General features: G+C 54.9%; 1 protein-coding gene across 1 annotated transcript in view; it reads left to right on the plus strand.

Moving 5' to 3' along the window:
• The first annotated feature begins 1,288 nt into the window (after positions 1-1,288).
• Positions 1,289-19,874, plus strand: part of SLC35F4 (solute carrier family 35 member F4) — an 87,609-nt gene continuing 69,023 nt past the window's right edge. Inside the window, exon 1 of the mRNA XM_038756393.1 lies at positions 1,289-1,391. Coding sequence (XP_038612321.1) covers positions 1,289-1,391 — 103 coding nt within the window. The remainder of the gene's footprint in view (positions 1,392-19,874) is intronic.

The following is a 19,874-nucleotide window of genomic DNA, read 5'->3' on the forward strand; positions in this document are numbered from 1 at the left end:
GGGAGAGGGTGGAGAAGGGAGGACCCGGGGGGCCTGGAGGGGGATGGGGAGGATCCGGGGGGCCTGGAGGGGGGATGGGGAGGAGCCGGGGGTCCCGCGAGGGGGGATGGAGAGGATCCGGGGGGGGGGGGAGGATGGGGAGGCCCCGGGGGTCCCGGGGGGTGGGGATGGGGAGGACCCGGGGGTCCCGGGGGGTAGGGATGGGGAGGACCCAAGGGTCCATGGGGGGGATGGGGGGAACTGGGGGTCCTGGAGGGGGAATGGGGGGAACCCGGGGTCCTGGAGGGGGAATGGGGGAACCCTGGGGTGGGGATGGGGAGGACCCAGGAGGCCCGGGAAGGGGGATGGAGAAGACCCAGGGGTCCCGGGGGGTGGGGATGGGGAGGACCCGGGGGTCCTGGGGGAGATGGGGGGAACTGGGGGTCCTGGAGGGGAGATGGGGGGGAACCGGGGGTCCTGGAGGGGAGATGGGGGGAACCCGGGGTCCTGGAGGGGGGATGGAGAAGACCCAGGGGTCCTGGCGGGTGGGGATGGGGAGGACCCGGGGGTCCCGGGAAGGGGGGTGGAGAAGACCCAGGGGTCCTGGCGGGCGGGGATGGGGAGGACGCGGGGGGCCCGGGAGGGGGGATGGAGAGGATGGGGAGGGCCCGGGAGGGGGGGATGGAGAGGATGGGGAGGGTCCGGGGGTCCGGGGGCGGGGAATGGGGAGGCCCCAGGGGTCCCGGGGGGGGGATGGGGAGGCCCCGGGGGACCCGGGACGGGGGATGGAGAGGATGGAGGGGACCCAGGGGTGCCGGGGGGGGGGGGGGCTGGGGAGGCCTCAGGGGTGACGGGGGTGGGGATGGGGAGGGCCCGGGTTGGGGGGCCCGGGTCGGGGGGCGGGGCGGGCTGGAGCCGGGACTCGTGTCCGCCGGGGGCCGAAGCGGCACTTTCCGTTGGGCCCCGGCGCGGGGGGGGAGCCGGGAGCCGGGCGCCGGGCCCCGCCCCCCCCCACCCCTAAACCCGTGACTTGGAAGGTCCCCCGCCCCCCGCCCAGGGGACCACCCCGGCACGGGGCCCCGCCCCCGCGGCGCCCAACCCTGCGCCCAACGCTGCGACCAGCGGCGCGGCGACCGCCGCTGCGCAGGACCGCCGGGAGGAGGAGGAGGAGGAGGAGGAGGAGGAGGAGGACCGGGAGGAGGAGGGAAGGCGGAGCGGCCCCCGGCGTGTCGGTCCGTCCGTCCGTCCGTCCGTCGGTCGGTCGGTCGGTCGGTCCGTGTCCCCCCCCTCCCTCCCTCCCTCCCTCCCCATGGAGGCCAAGGCGGCGCCCAACGGGGTGGCCACCATCGAGGACAGGATCCTGCGGATCACCGGCTACTACGGATACTACCCCGGATATGCCAGGCACAAACGTGAGGGCGCCGCGGGCATCCCCTCCCCCCCCACCGGGCATCCCCATCCCCCTGGCCTCCTCCTGTCCCCGGGCGGTGGGGGGGCTTGGGGGCAGGGAGCTGCCGCCCCCCGCTCACCCCTCCCGGCAGCCGGAAGGACCTGGGTTCAAATCCCGTCCCCGCCGCCTCACCTTGGCCCGCTCCCTTCACTTCCCTGCCCTCCTCCGGGCAGCCCTCCTCCGGGCAGCCCAGCTCCTTGCCCTCCTCCGGGCAGCCCTCCTCCTTGCCCTCCTCCGGGCAGCCCAGCTCCTTGCCCTCCTCCGGGCAGCCCTCCTCCTTGCCCTCCTCCGGGCAGCCCTCCTCCTTGCCCTCCTCCGGGCAGCCCTCTTCCGTTCCCTACCCAGTGCCCTCCCCAGTTCCCTCCTCCGTGCCCTCCTCCTTGCCCTCCTCCGGGCCGCCCTCCTTGCTCTCCTCCGGGCAGCCCTCCTCCTTGACCTCCTCCTTGACCTCTTCCGTGCCCCCCTCCGGGCAGCCCTCCTCCTTGCCCTCCTCCTTGCCCTCCTCCGGGCAGCCCTCCTCCTTGCCCTCCTCCTTGCCCTCCTCCGTGCCCTCCTCCGTGCCGCCCTCCCCCGTGCCGCCCTCCCCCGGGCCCTCCCCCGGGCCCTCCCCCGCGCCGCCCTCCCCCGCGCGGGACAGCGTGGACTCAGCGCTTAGCCCAGTGCCCCGCACCCCGTAAGCGCTCAATAGAGACGATTGGACGGATGAGTGAATGAACGGCAGGGACCGCGTCCCTCGCAGCGCTTAGCGCGGGGTCCGGCACCTAGGAAGCGCGTTAACCAATAGCCGAATCAGGGAGGTGATGATGATGATGAGAATACTACTGCTACTAAGTGATGGTATTTGGTTCAGCGCTTACTACGTGCCGAGCGCTGTCCTAAGCGCCCGATGACGATAGGTCCGTCCCCCTCCGGCCGGCTGGCATCAGTTGGCCCAGAGCGGCCTGCGTGCCAGCCCGCCCGCCTCCCCCGGGCAGGGCTCCGGGCTTGTCGGGGGCTTGGGCCACAGCTTGGCGCTGGGCCGTGGTGGCCGCCTAACCGCCCCTTTCCTCCCCCTGCCCGTCCCGGCGCCCGGGGGCTGTTTGGGCCGCCCCCCCCCTCCCCTCCTCACCCCCCACCGGCCTCCTTTCCCGCAGGGCTCGGGGGCCGGGGGCGGGGCGTCTGCGCCTCGGCACGACTTGAACCCAAGCCCGGTGAGGCTTTCCCCTGCTTGGTGCCTTGTGCCGGCCCACCCGCCCGCTGCCCCGCGGCCCCCGACCGAACGGGGACCGTGGAGAGCACCGGGGCCAGCACACACAAAACTACTTCCTACCCACACTCACACACTCCCTCCGTCCCTCCCTCCTTTCCTCCCTTCCTTTCTCCCTTCCACCCTTTCCCCTTTCTCCCTTCCCCCTTCCTCCTTTTCTCCCTCCATTCCTTCCTCTCTTCCTCCCTTCCTCCCTTCCTTCCTTCCTTCCTTCCTTCCTTCCTTCCCTCCCTCCCTCCCTCCCTCCCTCCCTTCCCTCCCTCCCTCCCTCCCTCCCTCCCTCCCTCCCTTCCTTCCTCCCGTCCTTCCTTCCCTCCCTCCCTCCCTCCCTCCCTCCCTCCCTTCCTCCTTCCTGCATTCCTTCCTTCCCTCCCTCCCTCCCTCCCTCCCTCCCTCCCTTCCTTCCTTGCTTCCTTCCTTCCTTCCTTCCTTCCTTCCTCCCTTCCCCCTTCTTCCTTTTCTCCCTCCATTCCTTCCTCCCTTCCTCCATTCCTTCCTTCCTCCATTCCTTCCTTCCTTCCTCCCTCCTTCCCTTGTTTCCCTCCCTTCTTGCTCCCTTTCCCTCCCCCTTTCCCTCCCTCCCTTTCCCTCCCTCCTTCCCTTGCTTCTCTCTCTTCCTCCCTTTCTCCCTCCGTTCCTTTCTCCCTCCCTCCCCTCCCTCCTTTCCCTCCTTCCCTTGCTTGTCTCTCTTCCTCCCTTTTTCTCCCTCTTTCTCCCTTCCTTCCTTCCTTCCTCCCTCCCTCCCTTCTTCCCTTCCTTCCTCCCTTTCTCCCTCCCTTTCTCCCTCCCTTCTTCCCTTCCTTCCTTTCTCCCTCCCTCCTCCCCCTTTTCCTTTCCTTCCTCCTTTCCTCCCTTTCTCCCTCCCTTTCTCCCTCCCTTCCTTCCTCCCTTCCTCTCTCCCTCTCTCCCTCCCTCTTGGCCGTCGTCGTCACTGGGCTGAAACGTGCCGCGTTGTCGTTGCACTTTGCGCGGTACCGGGCAAGATCCTCGGCCAGAAACACGCCCGCGCCCAGTAGCAGAACGAGCCGTGGCGGAGGCCAAGATCACTCATTGCCATGCAGATGTAATTAGAGGGGCTAGAATTTTCTAGAAAGAAAATAACAGCGGAGGTTGCTTTTGAAGTCTAGGACTCTACTCTCTTAAGAAGCATCCCTTGTCCACCCCCGCCCGCCCGAAAGAAAAGGATTTCTTTTTAACCTCAGAATCCGAGAAGGCTCGGAGAAAAGTCCCCGTTTTCTTGCTTGTAATTAGGAGTAGCAGGATTTTCCGAGTTGAGAGAGTTTAGTAGCTCTGCATAACGGCCCAATTTTGGCACTGAGCTTGTGTAGCAATCGAGTAGTTTCTTTACTAAACTGCGAGGCAGAGGCGGGAAAATTGAGAGTCAATCACCGTTCATTCATTCAGCCGTATTTATTGAGCGCTTACCGTGTGCAAAGCACTGTACTAAGCGCTTGGGAAAGTGCAAGAACAGTGCTTTGCACGGAGTAAGCGCTTAATAAATGCCATCATTATTATTGCAACAACAGACAGACACATTCCCGGCCCACAGTGAGTTCACGGTCTAGAAGGGGGAGACAGAAATGAATATCAGTTACGTGCATATGGGGATGGGAGGGAGGGTGAATGAAGAGAGCAAGCCAGGGTGGCGCAGAACGGAGTGGAAGAAGAGAGGAGGGCTTAGTCAGGGAAGGCTTCTGGGAGGAGATGTGCTTTCATTAAGGTTTTGAAGTGGGGAAGAGCATTTATCATCTGTCTGATCGGAGGAGGGAGGGTGCTTGGTGGCTTATTCGTTACAGTTATCTGTTTCCTCTGTTGCGCTGACCCAATTGTCTAGCAGAGTGCTCTGCATCCGGCAGGCACCCAGGGCCATGCTCCGCACCCAGGACCGTTACTCCACACCCAGCCCACGTCGGAATAGTATTGTTTGTTTGCGTTTGCGACAGTGACAGATCCCAGTGAGGAGAGCAGAATGCACGTTGGCCGATGTGACGCTTGAAAGGCGGAACAGAGTACATTTAAGAGGCCATTTGGGTGGACTTTTAAACCACCTGGGCAAGTCACACCGTTTGGACAGCAAAGGGAAATGCAGGCACTCCTCCAGCCAAGGGAGAGCGTAAGCCCGTGGAGGGCGAGAGGCGTGTGTTCGGCTTCTGATGGGCTCTCCCGGGCGCCCAGGACGGTGCTTAGCCCTTGGTAGGTGCTCAGTAAATAGACCTGTTGGATTGAGAGCCAGGGAAGCAACCTCCACCACCAGCTGAATCCACACACTTACAGAGGATGAGGCAGTGAGAGGAGGAGCCTGGAAAAGAGCCGGTACGATAATTGGCCAATCAATCAATCAATCGTATTTATTGAGCGCTTACTGTGTGCAGAGCACTGTACTAAGCGCTTGGGAAGTACAAGTCGGCAACATACAGAGACAGTCCCTACCCAACAGTGGGCTCACAGTCTAGAAGGAGAATGATCAATCAGGGGTATTTATGGAGCGCTTACTGTGTGCAGAGCACTGTACTAAGAAGCAGCATGGCCTAGTGGCAGGAACACAGGCTTGGGAGTCAGAGGTTGTGGGTTCTAATCCCGGCTCCGCTACTTGTCTGCTGGGTGACCTTGGGCAAGTCACTAAACTTCTCTGTGCCTTAGTTAACTCATCTGAAAAGCGGGGATGGAGACTGCGTGCCCCATGTGGGACAGGGACTGTGTCCGACCTGATTGCCCTGTATCTACCCCGGTGCTTAGAACAGCGCTTGGCCCATAGTAAGTGCTAAACAAATATCGTAATTATTATTAATTAGCGGGCTTGCTCCCTGCACGTAACGCAGGATTCAGACGATTCCCAAAGGGAGAGAGCCAGCGCACTTCCCTGGGATTTAGCGTCAGCTTTGGGAAATCTGAAAGGTGAACTCCAGGAGCCAGAGGCGTTCACGTAGCAAAGACCCGCCTAAGCTTCTCTGAGTTTCACTCTCAGGGGTGGCGCGGGGGTTTCTGCCGACGCTGCTGAGGTCTTAGATTCTGCCGTGGGATCACAGACGGCCCCCCGTTTTTCCTACTGGCCGTCTCAGGGGGTCTGGGCGAGAGAGGACGGATGGCTCGATGCAAACCACCACTACCATTTGCAAAGACAACTCTGGCGCACGTCCGGCCGGTAGCAGAACACACCTTTTCCCCGCTCCGAGACTGTGAGCCCCACACGGGACAGGGACTGTGTCTGTCCTTCTTACCTCGTATCTCCCCCACTGCTTAGTATGGTGCCTAGCACATTGTAGGTATGTAACAATTGTTGTTATTATTATATATAAAATAACAACCATTCGGGTCTGAGCAGTGCCCACCCAAATGGCCGGGGGACCGAAAAGGGGTACTTTCCTGGGCGCTTTGTGAAACAGTGGATGCGGACGCTTGTGGATTCCACTCACCCTCAGCAGCTTAGCGTGTGTACCAAAGGGCGACTTTACCGCTCTGTGTCGAAGCGATGGGAAGCGTCTCATCTGCCGACTGGTTATCTTACATCCAAAGCAACGGTGGTGAAACTCTCTGAGGTTCTGGTTTAAATCAAGAGTGGCTTTGGAAGGGAGAAAGAACCAGGCAGGGTCGTGGCTACCGTGAAGACCGTGGGGGACGGTTGAACCGTCGTTCGACTTATTAATTAGGGTATTTAAGTGCCAAGCAGGGCGTTAAGGTCCGGGGTAAAACAGATCAGACACAGTCTCCGCCCCGCCGTGGAACTCAGAGAGAAAGAGGGGGGAGTTGGCTGATAAAAATGAAATGAGAGTGGTCTGATGATGATGATGGCATTTATTAAGCGCTTACTATGTGCAGAGCACTGTTCTAAGCGCTGGGGGGATACAAAGTGATGAGGTTGTCCCACATGGGGCTCACAGTCTTCATCCCCATTTTACAGACGAGGGAACTGAGGCCCAGAGAAGTGAAGTGACTTGCCCAAAGTCACACAGCTGACAAGTGGCGGGGCTGGGATTTGAACCCATGACCTCTGACTCCAAAGCCCGTGCTCTTTCCCCATGAGCCACGCTGCTTCTCTGCCAACAGCAGAGTCCAGAAACCACATCAACAGCGTGAGGGCAGATGATGGAGCCGTTTGCTGAGGTGAGAGCCCTCAGACTCCCCACTGGTCCAGGCCTAGTGTCTGAATAATTAGAGAAGCAGACATATAGTCACACAGCTGACGAGTGGCGGAACCAGGATTTGAACCCATGACCTCTGACTCCAAAGCCCGGGCTCCTTCCACTGAGCCACGCTGCTTCTGTAACGTGCTACATGCCACGTCGATGATAACGACGAAAGCTTAAAAGGGAGCCGGTTTTTAGATTAAGGTGGTTTTCGTTTCAACCTCAGTCATGATAATAATTACGGTGCCTGGTAAGCACTTACTATGTTCCAGGCGCTGTACTAAGCGCTAGGGTAGATAAGAGTTAATCAGATTGGACATATATATTGGATTGGATATATATATCAGGATGAAATAGCCAAAGACCTAACGGAATATACAATATACAGATAATCCTATTTGTGGTGCGTGAGAGCTGAATATATATATATATATCAGGATGAAATAGCCAAAGACCTAACGGAATATACAGATAATCCTATTTGTGGTGCGTGAGAGCCGAATATATATATATATATATATGAGTATATATATATATATGTATATGTATATATATGTGTATGTGTATATATATATTCGCCTCTCATGCACCACAAATAGGATTATCTGTGTATATATATATATATATATATATCAGGATGAAATAGCCAAAGACCTAACGGAATATACAGATAATCCTATTTGTGGTGCGTGAGAGCCGGGGATAAATGCAGAGGAGAGGAATCGTTTCTGGAGTCATTAGGGAACTAATTAGTCATTAGCAGTTCTGTAAACATAGAAACTTGCAGCAGCAGCGCTTAGTAATGTGAGGTGAGGTGACTGAGGCCCAGAGAAGTGAAGTGACTTGCCCAAGGTCACGCAGCAGACAAGTGGCGGAGCCCGGGATTAGAACCCATGACCTTCTGGCTCATTCATTGATTCATTCAATCGTATTTATTGAGCGCTTACTGTGTGCAGAGCACTGGACTGTGCCGTGCCGCTTCCCAGGGGCCCTCAGATTTCATTGATCGACTGTTAGGCAGTTGATGGCATCTGCAGGGAAATAAACAGGGCAGACCAGGGAGGGAGGCGGCAGGGGGAAGGAAACCCTTTGGGAGGAAAAAAAAAGCCGCTGTAGTGAGCGACCCCAGGAAGCAGAGCCCCTGTAGCGTTGGAGATTCATCAGGGTTTTTCTCCAGTCATCCCGTAGGGACGAGATGCGCTCCGGAGGGTCCCTCTGGGGCTGCTGTGTCCTCTCTCCCAGCTTCTCCGCTTCAACGGGCAATGCGGTCCTTGATTAAGGGAGTAGGGCAGAGGAGCCGTAGTGTTAGGGGAGAAAATATATGTCCTGTCTCTCCCACGAAGATGATGATTATTGCTTTTTACAGGCGCAAAACACCCATAACTCTCAAGCCCGTAGCGGGAGGTTATGAAAGCCTTCTCACCAGTGGAATGAAGATAATAAATATTTTGTCCAAAACATATTCTAGCGGAACTGTGAGAGTACGTTACAACACATTCTGTACTTCTCGACGATAGGCACCGCATTAAACAAAAAACAAAACCCAGTGTACATAGTGGGGAGGGAAGCGTATCTGTTCCGTTTGCAACCAGGTCCAGGTAATTACTATACCTGGTGAGAGCTCTGAGATTGCTCGTTTACAATGATTAATAATTTAGTTGCCGGGACCGGTTGCCCGACCCGTGGCTTTCTTTAGATTCGCTAAAATATTCAAACCTACATTTTCACCTAAAACCGGGGATTCTGTTGTTGGTCTCTAGGACCATTTCCTTTCATCGCCGGGAGTGGTTGACGAGAGCCAGCCGGGGACAGAGCACTGTTCTAGACACCTCCCAGGAGCAGAGGGATCTGCTGGGTACTTGAGGGCGTAGCCTAAAAGTAAGTTAGGCCTTGTCCTCAAGGAGTTTACCATCTCCTCAGCCACTAGCTAAGCACTTCAGCTCTTTGTGATCTCATAAGCGTTAGGGGCATATTTCGCTGCAAGTCAGATGCGAGCGGCAGTTGAAATGCGGAACAAACCAGGTGGCAGTCGGAGTGCCGTGGCATCGTTAACATGAAATTTTTATATTTTTAATTTTCCCGTGACAGTTGACTTTAGCTCTCGCAGCGCCGGAGGAAAAGTTGTATTCCCCGTTTTCGGAGTTCTCCGCTGGCTCTCCGAAATCTGCTCGGAACCTTTGCTCGCCCTCGATCAATCAATCAATCAATCAATCATATTTATTGAGCGCTTACTGCGTGCAGAGCACTGTACTGAGCGCTTGGGAAGTACGAGTTGGCAACATATAGAGACGGTCCCTACCCAACAGTGGGCTCGCAGTCTAGACCGACTCGAGAAAACTGGGGACACGCAGCCCTCTCGAAATGGCCCCCTCGTTTTTGCCCTTCCCAGTGACCGTAGAACCAGGATTCCTGAAAACCCCTCTTCCTTCCACCGTTGGCCTCGCACCCGGGGCTTCCGAGAGCTCGTGGGTCTCCGTCTTATCCCTCTCAGGCTCTTCGGAAGCTGGGAGTCTGTTATTCTATATATGCCAGTCGCCCACACGGGGCCCAAATCTCAGATCTGCCGATCCACCCCCGCGATCTCCACGGCGGGAGGGGGTGATGCCGGCCCGGCCCCCTCCTTGCTCTTCCTGGGGGGGGGAAACATTCCCGGTTGGGTCAGAGATGTCTCCGGGACCACTGGGATCTGTCAGGGCCTTCAGGGCGGAGGGCATGCCTCGTGATTCTGGAGTACTCTCCCAAGCGCACAATGCAGCCCACCGACCCTCCGTAAATCGGCGTGGTTGATCGATGGTTTCTAGTGCCCTGCGCCCCGGTCGGGGGGACTCAATCAATACCATCGAGTGACCGGGCTCATTCCTGGCGCAGCCCAGTTTGAACTCCGACCCTTTCTCTGTTGGCCGCTCCCACCTGGGCAGAGGGATTTCCTGAAGTTGGGGCCCTGAGTCGGTGACCCCGCCTTCTGAAAAAGTGGCAGGAGAGTCAGGTGAGAGAGAAACTCGGAATGACATGGGATGTGAGCCCACTCTTTTAGACTGTGAGCCCACTGTTGGGTAGGGACTGTCTCTATATGTTGCCAATTTGTACTTCCCAAGCGCTTAGTACAGTGCTCTGCACATAGTAAGCGCTCAATAAATACAATTGATGATGATGTCAGAAAATGTGTGTGTGCCTGGAATGCCCTCCTTCTGCCCATCCGCCAAGTTAGCTCTCTTCCTCCCTTCAAGGCCCTACTGAGAGCTCACCTCCTCCAGGAGGCCTTCCCAGACTGAGCCCCTTCCTTCCTCTCCCCCTCGTCCCCCTCTCCATCCCCCCCATCTTACCTCCTTCCCTTCCCCACAGCACCTGTATATATGTATATATGTTTGTACATATTTATTACTCTATTTATTTATTTTACTTGTACATATCTATTCTATTTATTTTATTTTGTTAGTATGTTTGGTTTTGTTCTCCGCCTCCCCCGTTTAGACTGTGAGCCCACTGTTGGGTAGGGACTGTCTCTATATGTTGCCAATTTGTACTTCCCAAGCGCTTAGTACAGTGCTCTGCACATAGTAAGCGCTCAATAAATACGATTGATGATGATGATGATGTATAAAAGCAGTGTGGCCCGTTGGAAGGAGCCCTGGGCTGGGAGTTGGAAGGATATGTTTGTACATATTTGTTACTCTATTTATTTATTTATTTATTTTACTCGCACATATCTATTCTATTTATTTTATTTTGTTAGTATGTTTGGTTTTGTTCTATCTCCCCCTTTTAGACTGTGAGCCCACTGTTGGGTAGGGACTGTCTCTAGATGTTGCCAACTTGGACTTCCCAAGCGCTTAGTACAGTGCTCTGCACACAGTAAGCGCTCAATAAATACGATTGATGATGATGATGATGATGATGATGATCTGGGTTCAAATTCCGGCTCCACCACTTTCATTCGTTCGTTCAATCGTATTTATTGAGCGCTTATTGTGTGCAGAGCACTGTACCAAGCGCTTGGGAAGGACAAGTTGGCAACATAGAGAGACGGTCCCTACCCAACAACGGGCTCACCGTCCAGGAGACAGGCTCACAGTCTAGAAGCTGTCAGCTTGTGACCTTGGGCAAGTCATTTCACTTCTCCGTGCCTCGTTTACCTCATCTGTACAATGGGGATTTAAGACCGTGAGCCCCATGTGGGACAGGGACTGCGTCCAACCTGATTACCTTTGGGCAAGTCACTTCTCTGGGCCTAAGTTACCTCATCTGTAAAATGGGGATGAAGACTGGGAGCCCCCCGTGGGACAACCTGATCACCTTGTTAACCTCCCCAGCGCTTAGAACAGTGCTTTGCACGTAGTAAGCGCCTAAAAAATGCTATCATTATTATTACCTTGTATCTACCCCACAGTGCTCAAGATATGCTATAATTTCTTCTTGTACATGTTTATCTTTTAAGTGTTACTGGTTGCCCGCCAAGTCTGGGGCATGGTACTAAGCACTTGAGAGAACTGAACTTTCCAAGCGCCTGGCATAGTGCTCTGCACACAGTTAGCGCTCAATAAATATGATTGATTGAATGAATGAATGAACTGAAGCAAGACCCAGGCTTCCCGTCCTCAAAGGTCGTATGAGGAAGCCAAACACGAGTTGTTTATAAATAGTGGGAGCAGGAGGAAAAAGGCTAGAACAGGGAGTAGTGCAAATATATCAGCTCAGTAAATATTGAATATATGTGTGTATATATCATCAATCATATTTATTGAGTGCTTACTGTGTGCAGAGCACTGTACTAAGCGCTTGGGAAGTACAAATTGGCAACGTATATATGTGCTGAAGATGAGAATAGAGTGCACCTGCGCTCAGGGTGGCTGTCCAGATGTCATCGATTGTCGTGCATGAATCGGGGAAGGCTTCTCGGAGGAGCTGGGGTTTCAGGAGGGCTTTGAAGATGGAGAGAGCTGGGGCTTGGTGGACTTGGGGCGGAGGCAGCACCAGGCCGGGTGGACGGAGGGCGGAGAGCGAGGTGCAGTCAATCAATCAATCAATCAACTGTATTTATTGAGCGCTTACTGTGTGCAGAGCACTGTACTAAGCGCTTGGGAAGTCCAAGTTGGCAACATATAGAGACAGTCATCATCAATCGTATTTATTGATTGATTGTTTTATTTATATTTATATTTTATATATTATGTGAGCCAGGGAGGGCCGGGGTGTCCCTTGACGTACAGCGGCGGTCGCCCTCGATGGTGATAGTCCCCGGGAATAACGGGTCGGGGGGGCCGAGCTCCGCCGTGACATCACCCCCACACGCCGTCGGTCTCGCCTACGTCAGGTAGGGTGGAAACACTCTGGCTCTTGAGAGAATCGGAGGTTGCTTTGTCTGCCGCTCATCCTAATCTGAGTTCCCCAGAGCGATCTTTAATAAACCTGTCTTCCGGGTAATTATCAGGCATCTCGACTTCTATTAACTTGTGATTCCACTTGCTGGGGTTCTGGGATTCCGTGGCTCCCTTAGGTAGCGCTGAGCTTGGGGGGCGGGGGGGACTCCCGGGGCCCCTTCCTAGATGCCAAACGTGTCTCCGTCAGCCGTCGCAGGGAAGGTGTGTGCTCCTGGAACCTTATTCTTTGAAGGTCTGTCCCTTTGAGAGTGAAGCCAATTGACCTGGGCTTGGACTGTGATATAACCACGATGATAATGGCATTTATTAAGCATCTTTACCGTGTGCCCAGCACCGGGCTGAGGGCTGGAGCGGACGTAATTTAAGCCGATCGGACACAGCCTCCAGGGGGCTTACGGTCTAAGAAGGTGAGAGAGCAGGTATTTTATCCCCATTGAACAGATGAGGAAACTGAGGCCCAGCAAATCGTCTTGCTCACGTTCAGCAGGCCGGTAGTAGCAGAGCTGGGGGTCTTCTGACGGCTAGTCCTGTGACCTTTCCGCTAGGCCACAAGCCTTCCGACGTGGCACCTTGAATTTGAAGGGGGCTATTCGTATTCCTCCAAGTGCGGTGACTAGTGTTTTGGTGAATATTTTGCCCTCCCAGCATCCTGGCCTGGTAGGAGGGGCAAGCATTACCATTCCCCATTAGACTGCTGAGGCTTCTCGGGCCCAGAGAGGTTAAGTGACTTACCCAAGGTCACACAGCGGGCCAGTGACAGAGCTGGCATGCCCCCTCCAAAGCTCTTGGGTCTCAGATGCCACTGATTGATTGAATTCCTACACCAACCAGCCGCTGGGTGACAAGAGGTTACGCTACTGTGAGGGTTAAGGTCATTCCCTTCAAGCTTCCGGCTCTTTCCCCCGTCCCGGTAGAGCACCATCAATCAGTGAATGGTATTTATTGAGCGCTTACTATGTGCGGAGCACCGTGTGACATCGAGCGGGCAGCCGCTGGGTGCTTGCCCTGCCCACCTTATGCCATCGGGTCTCCCTTCATCTTTCAATCAATTTTTCCTTTCGATTGGTGGTAGACAGGTTCCTCGGGGGTTCGGAAAATAGGTAGTGAACGTGGGTGGCGAAGATGGCGGTGGCTAACACTGTGGCTACCGTGGCAACCTCCTGCCGGGCTGTGGCACTTTGGGGCACCATGGGGTTGGGGAAGTGGGCAGTGCCGTGGGGATGGTGGGGGAACAACAGGTTGGTGGGGCCGAAACTCTCAGAGCCGGGAAGAGAGGGGAATCCCTCCCTCCGGATGAATCAATCAAGCAGTAATTTTAATTGAGAGCCGGATGAATCAATCAAGCAGTAATTTTAATTGAGAGCCTATTGTGGGCAGTCAGCCGGTCATAGTTATTGAGCACTTAATGTGTGCAGAACACTGCACTAAGCACTTGGGAGAGTACAGTACGACAATCAACAGACACACTCCCTGCCTACCAGCGTGGCTCAGTGGAAAGAGCCCCGGATTTCAAATCCCGGCTCCGCCAACGGTCAGCTGTGTGACTTTGGGCAAGTCACTTCGCTTCTCTGTGCCTCAGTTCCCTCATCTGTAAAATGGGGGTTAAGACAGTGAGCCCCCAGTGGGACAACCTGATCACCTTGTAACCACCCCGGCACTTAGGACAGACATAGCAAGCGTTTAAAAAATGCCATCATTATTATTATTATTATTATTACAGTCTACAGGGGGAGGATCGTTGTCAACAGCCCCTGGCGTGGGCCGGGCGCTGGACTGCGTGTTCAGGGAAAGCAGGAGACATTGTTCCCGCCCTCACGGAACTTACAGCCTAATGGAAGTGATTCCGCCTCCATTTCCAGCTGTTCAGGAGGCCTGCTGGGCTTCAGTCCGGGCCTGCCACGTACTAGGAAAAGAAGAGGGGCTGTGTCCGGAGAGCAGGGGGAGGCCTCGGGGGACCTGCCTTCAGCTTGTCCCCCCCAACACCCAGGCCCCCCGTCCCTCTCTCCAAGGCAGAGACCATCTCCGCTCTGTTTTCACATCTCCAGGCAGAGTGACTTGCAGCCTAAGGGGAAGATTTCAGCCCATCTATTTCTGTCCTTTCAAAGGCAGCGCTCTGTATTGACACGCCAGGCAAGCGGGGTTTGATCTAATAATAGCCGCGATAAATATGATGTCACCGCTCTCCCCGCACTTGGGTTTTCATTAAAAATCACCCAGCGCCGTGCTGCACCTGTCCTCCTCGGCCTCCTTCCCTATTAATAATAATAATAATACTGACAATAATAATAATAACGGCGTTTATTAAGCAGTTACTATGTGCAAAGCACTGTTCTAAGCACTGGGGAGGTTACAGGGTGATCAGGTTGCCCCACGGGGGGGCTCACAATCTTCATCCCCATTTTACAGATGAGGGAACTGAAACCCAGAGAAGTTAAATGACTTGCCCAAAGTCACACAGCTGACAATTGGCGGAGCCGGGATTGGAACCCACGACCTCTGACTCCAAAGCCCGGGCTCTGGTTTCCACTGAGCCACGCTGCTTCTCGTGGTAATGATGGTATTTGTTAAGCGCTTACTATGTGCAAAGCACTGTTCTAAGCGCTGGGGGGGTACAAGGTGATCAAGTTGTCCCATGTGGGGCTCACGGTCTTCATCCCCATTTTACAGATGAGGTAACTGAGGCCCAGAGAAGGGAAGCGACTTGCCCAAAGCCACCCAGCTGACAATCGGCAGAGCCGGGATTTGAACCCCTGACCTCTCCTCTTGGGGCTGCGGGTCAGGGCCGCTCTCCACCTCCTGGGAAATCGATTTAGCTCCTTGGAGGCACGGGTCCTGTCCCGAAATGTAGCCGGACATTTCTGATGGAGAAATTTAGGATTACCGTTCTGGGTTGCCCCGGGAGTGCCGAGTTTGACACTGTTTGCCCTCTATAATTTATGGCATTCTGCGGCCAACTGTTTGGCAGTAGAGGAATTGGAGAGAATCAGGCTCTGGAGAAAGAAAGGCAGCGTGCTGCGTGACAACTTGTCTGTGACGAGCAGAGCCTGTTCGGTTTGGATCGATTCCCTTTCTCCACTTCTGCTTGTTATTGTCCGAAGGTCTGCCTTCCCCGTTCGAGTGGAAGCCCCTTGTGGGCAGGGAACCTGTCTCGGGCCTCTCTTGTTCTTTCGCAAATGCTTAGGGTGGGACACCGTACCTCGTGGGCGTTCGGTAAATACCTTACACCTCCATACTCACCACCGGTCCTCTAGACTGTGAGCTCGTTGTGGGCAGAGGATATGTCCGTTCTATTCATTCATTCAGTCGTATTTATTGAGCGCTTACTGTGTGCAGAGCACTGTACTAAACGCTTGGGAAGTCCAAGTCGGCAACATATAGAGACGGTCCCTACCCGACAGCCGGCTCACAGTCTAGAAGGGGGAGACAGACAACAAAACAAAACATATTAACAAAGTAGAATAAATACTTGCAAGTAAAATAAATTAATAAATACGTACAAACATATATACATATATACAGGTGCTGCGAGGAGGGGAAGGAGGTAAGGTCGGGGGGGGAGAGGGTGGAGGGGTGTTCTCTTCTACTTCTCTTCTACTCTCCCAAGCGCTCAGTACAGTGCTCGGCACACAGTGAGTGCTTAATAAATGCGTTTGACGGACTGACGCCCCCAAGTCGCCGCTTCACCGACTAGTGTTTTGTTCGCAAAAGCTGCCTCAGTCTTTCTTTCCAGCCCATCTTTTCATGGCGAGGCAGCACTTCCATCCATGTGCGAATTAATGTTGCGACTTTTTGCCTTCGTTAGGCGCTTACTTTGTGTCCCTTTTCCCGGTAATTGATTTTTGGGTCTGTCTCCCCTGCTGGACTGGAAGATCCTCAAGGGTGGGGATCGTGTCCGTTAACATGGGGAGGAGCAGCATGGCTCAGTGGAAAGAGCCCGGGCTTTGGAGTCAGAGGTCATGGGTTCAAATCCCGGCTCTGCCAATTGTCAGCTGGGTGACTTTGGGCAAGTCACTTCACTTCTCTGGGCCTCAGTTCCCTCATCTGGAAAATGAGGATTTAGACTGTGAGCCCCCCGTGGGACAACCTGATCACCTTGTAACCTCCCCAGCGCTTAGAACAGTGCTTTGCACATAGTAAGCGTTTAATAAATACCAACATTATTATCATTATTATTAACTTGAGGGTTCTCTCCCAAGCTCTTAGGATAGTGCTCAGAGTAAGTGCTCCATACGTGCTGTTGATTGATTGATGGAGGAAAACCCACATTATAGCAGAGCCAAATTCAGAAGGACTCGGGTTCTACTCCCGACTCTTCCACTTGACTGCTGTGTGTGACCTTTGGCAAGTCACTTCAGTTCTCTGTGCCTCAGTTACTTCCTCTGTAAAATGGGGATTAAGACGGTGAGCCCCACATCATCAATCGTTTTTATTGAGCACTTATTATGTACAGAGCACTGTACTAAGGTCCCACATGGGACCGGGACTGTGGCCAGCCTGATAAACTCGCATCTACCCCAACGCTAAATACAGTGTCTGACACATAGTAAATGCTTAACAAATACCACTAAAAAAAAACACCCCAAAGCAAACAAAAAAACTGTCTGTGTTTCATGTTTCTGCCATGGGATGCTTGTTTGCCACGTTGTTTTTCCCCTCCTCTACAAGGGGGTGACTTGCCTGGTCCCTTTCCCGTGTCTATAGATTGCCTTACTTTCGTAGCAGGCTTTTGTTCCTAATGAACTCTCACGTTCGTGACCTCACTTTTGGGCTTGCAGCATCCCTGTGCAGTAGGGAAAGGCGGATATTATTGTACCCATTTTCCAGGTGAGGAAGTTGAGACCCAGAAGGTTAAGTGACTTGCCACGGTCACCCGATAGGCCGAGGTGGGGCTAGAACTTGGGCCCTCCGACTTGTGCTTTTTAACCGCACGCCACGTTGTACTTACGTAATCTATTGATGTAGGGAGCAGAGGAGCAGCATGGCCCGGTAGAAGGAGCTCGGGCCCGGGAGTGGGAGGTCCTGGGTTCTAATCCTTGGCCTGCCACTAGCCTGCTCTGTGACCTCGGGCAAGTCGCTTCACTTCTCAGTGCCTCAGTTTCCTCACCTGTGCCGTGGGGATTGAATGTCTGTCCTCCCTCGTACTCAGACTGCGAGTCCTGTGTGGGACGGGGAGTGTGTCCAACCTGATTAACTCGTCTCCACCCCGGCGCTTAATGCAGTGCTTGTCCCGTAGTAAGCGCGTAACAAGTATTATGATGAGTGATTATGATGGGGTCCAACCCCGAGAGGGAGTGTGGTGGTAAATAATAATAATGGTATTTATTAAGCGCTTACTATGAGCAAAGCACTGTTCTAAGCGCTGCGGAAGTTACAAGGTGATCAGGTTGTCCCACGGGGGGCTCACAGTCTTCATCCTCATTTTACAGATGAGGTCACTGAGGCACAGAGAAGTGAAGTGCCTCGTCCAGAGTCACACAGCTGACAATTGGCGGAGCCGGGGTTTGAACCCACGACCTCTGACTCGAAAGCCCGGGCTCTTTCCACTGAGCCACCCGGCTTCTCCAACAGGGAGACTAGGGAGTTCCACGGGGCCAACTCCTTGCAGTGTTTGAGGGCCCCGACTCTGCTTTCAAAGCTTCCTCCTGCTCTCCTGATCTTTGAAGAACTTCTGCTCCGGGAGAGCAACTCCTATCCCGCCAGGCTGCTCTGACCCACTGGGGTCTCCCAGGCCTAGTGGTTAGACCCCAGAAAGACCTGGGTTCTAATCCCGGCTCTGCCACTCGTCTGCCGTGTGGCCCCGGGCAAGTCGCTCAGCATCTCTGGGCCTCAGTTACCTCATCGGCAAACTGGAGGTTGCCCGTGAGCCCCTGGTGGGGCAAGGACCGTATCCAAGCTGATTAACTCGAATCCATCACAGCGCTTAATACAGCGCCTGGAACACAGTAAGCGCTCAAAACATTCCATTTAAGCAATGAAAAAAGGAGCCCAATCCATCCACCCATCCATCAGGGGTATTTACTGAGCGCCCATCGAGTGGGAAGACCTGTACTGAGTGCCGGGAAGAGGGCGGCAGTAACCAGCCCACTGCCGGGAGCCCTGATTTGAGGTGAGGGGCCCAGGGCCTCAGATTCAGTTGGTGGCTGTCAGCTGGGCTTTTTCCACCGGGAGCCTCATTAATATGCCGTTTCTCTTTCTGAAAAATGTAAAGTTAATAGTGTTTTCTCTGCTGGCAGAGCTGTTATTGAACCCACAAATATCCCGAGATCTCTGGAGGGGGAGAGAGAAAGATATTCATTGTGCAAATTACAGAAATGAAGTGAAGGGACTTAATTGCGATAGTCCAGGAGCCGCCTCGGAATATGAAGGAATGCAGTAATACAGTGAGTCGCATGTTGTCGTAATGCAAATGGGTTTACTCATCACCTGGGCTCTCCCAATTTGGCCGAAAGCGGAGGGCTTCGTGGTCCTCGTGCCGAGGTCGATACCCCCCAGCTCCCTTTGAACACGCGGACTGCGTGGCTGCAGGAACCCCGCGTGAAGGAGACCTCAAATCAGGGCCAGCACTGCATACGCTGCATACGCGCTCGCAACTGTTTTTTTCCCCCCGCCGGTGCCACGCCAGACTTAGACAGGCTCGTGGTCTCAGATGAGGGGTCCCTAATTCCCCCGCTGCCGTTCCAGCCAGACCGTGATATGCCAATGTGTGGCGGTGGCAGAACTGTGGGAACTCGGTTTGTTCTCCAAACACGAATGGGCACCTATTGACGAGTCACCAGCTGACCCAGGCCCCCCAAAACAAGTGTAGGAGGGTGACGGAGGGCAGGCGTGGGCTTGGGACCGAGCTCTGAGAAGATGGGCATGAAGGGGGAGCGACTCGGAGAGTTGGACCAGTGCGAGGCTCCTGACCTCCCCCTGCCAGGCTTAGAGACCCCTCTCTCCTTGGCCCCAGCCCTCTCTCTTGAATGGAGAGGAGCCCTTTCAATAATAATAATAATGGTATTTGTTAAGCGCTTACTATGTGCCAAGCACTGTTCTAAGCGCTGGATCAATCCAGCGCTCTGGATTGTGCTCTGCACACAGTAAGCGCTCAGTAAATACGATTGATGATCAATCGGTCGATCCCCAAACCCCTCCCGGAGCCTCTCAGCAGGGCTGCCGCCTGGCCAGGGCACCGGAGGGACTCGGGTGGTCTGAATTCTGGTCCCCTTAGGGGGTGTTGTTTGGTGTGGCATGGAGTGGGTGAGGCCAGAGGGAAACCGAGAGGAAAGGGGGAAAAACTTCAAAGCCAAAAAAGGGATGGAAAAGTCAGGGGACTTCTGGGCTTTTTCGTACTGGGCTCCGTCTCAGCCGGTCGAGCACAACCGGTGTTCCTTTGTGCCGTGTATCCTCCACCTCCCCAACATCATTACCGTCAGCCGCAGCAGCGTGGGCTTAGCGCGTTCGGGTGCAGAGCCCAGAACTAGACCCCCGTGGGACTCCACGAGGCCCGGCTTGCCTCCCGGAGCAATTACACAGGTTAAAAGTGCCTGGTTTCAAAAGGCAGAGAGCAGGGGAGCCGGCTGATGTGTTCGTGGCGGGCCAGAGCGGGTGGCTCTCCCTGAGCGGAGGCTTCCCGGAGATCGGGAGAGCAAGGGGCAGGCTCGCCTGCGGCCGCAGGAGCAACCCCCGGCTGCCTCGGCCCCGCCGGTTACCGTCTT

Source organism: Tachyglossus aculeatus, chromosome 14 (genome assembly GCF_015852505.1).
Source record: "Tachyglossus aculeatus isolate mTacAcu1 chromosome 14, mTacAcu1.pri, whole genome shotgun sequence".
Lineage (NCBI taxonomy): Eukaryota > Metazoa > Chordata > Mammalia > Monotremata > Tachyglossidae > Tachyglossus > Tachyglossus aculeatus.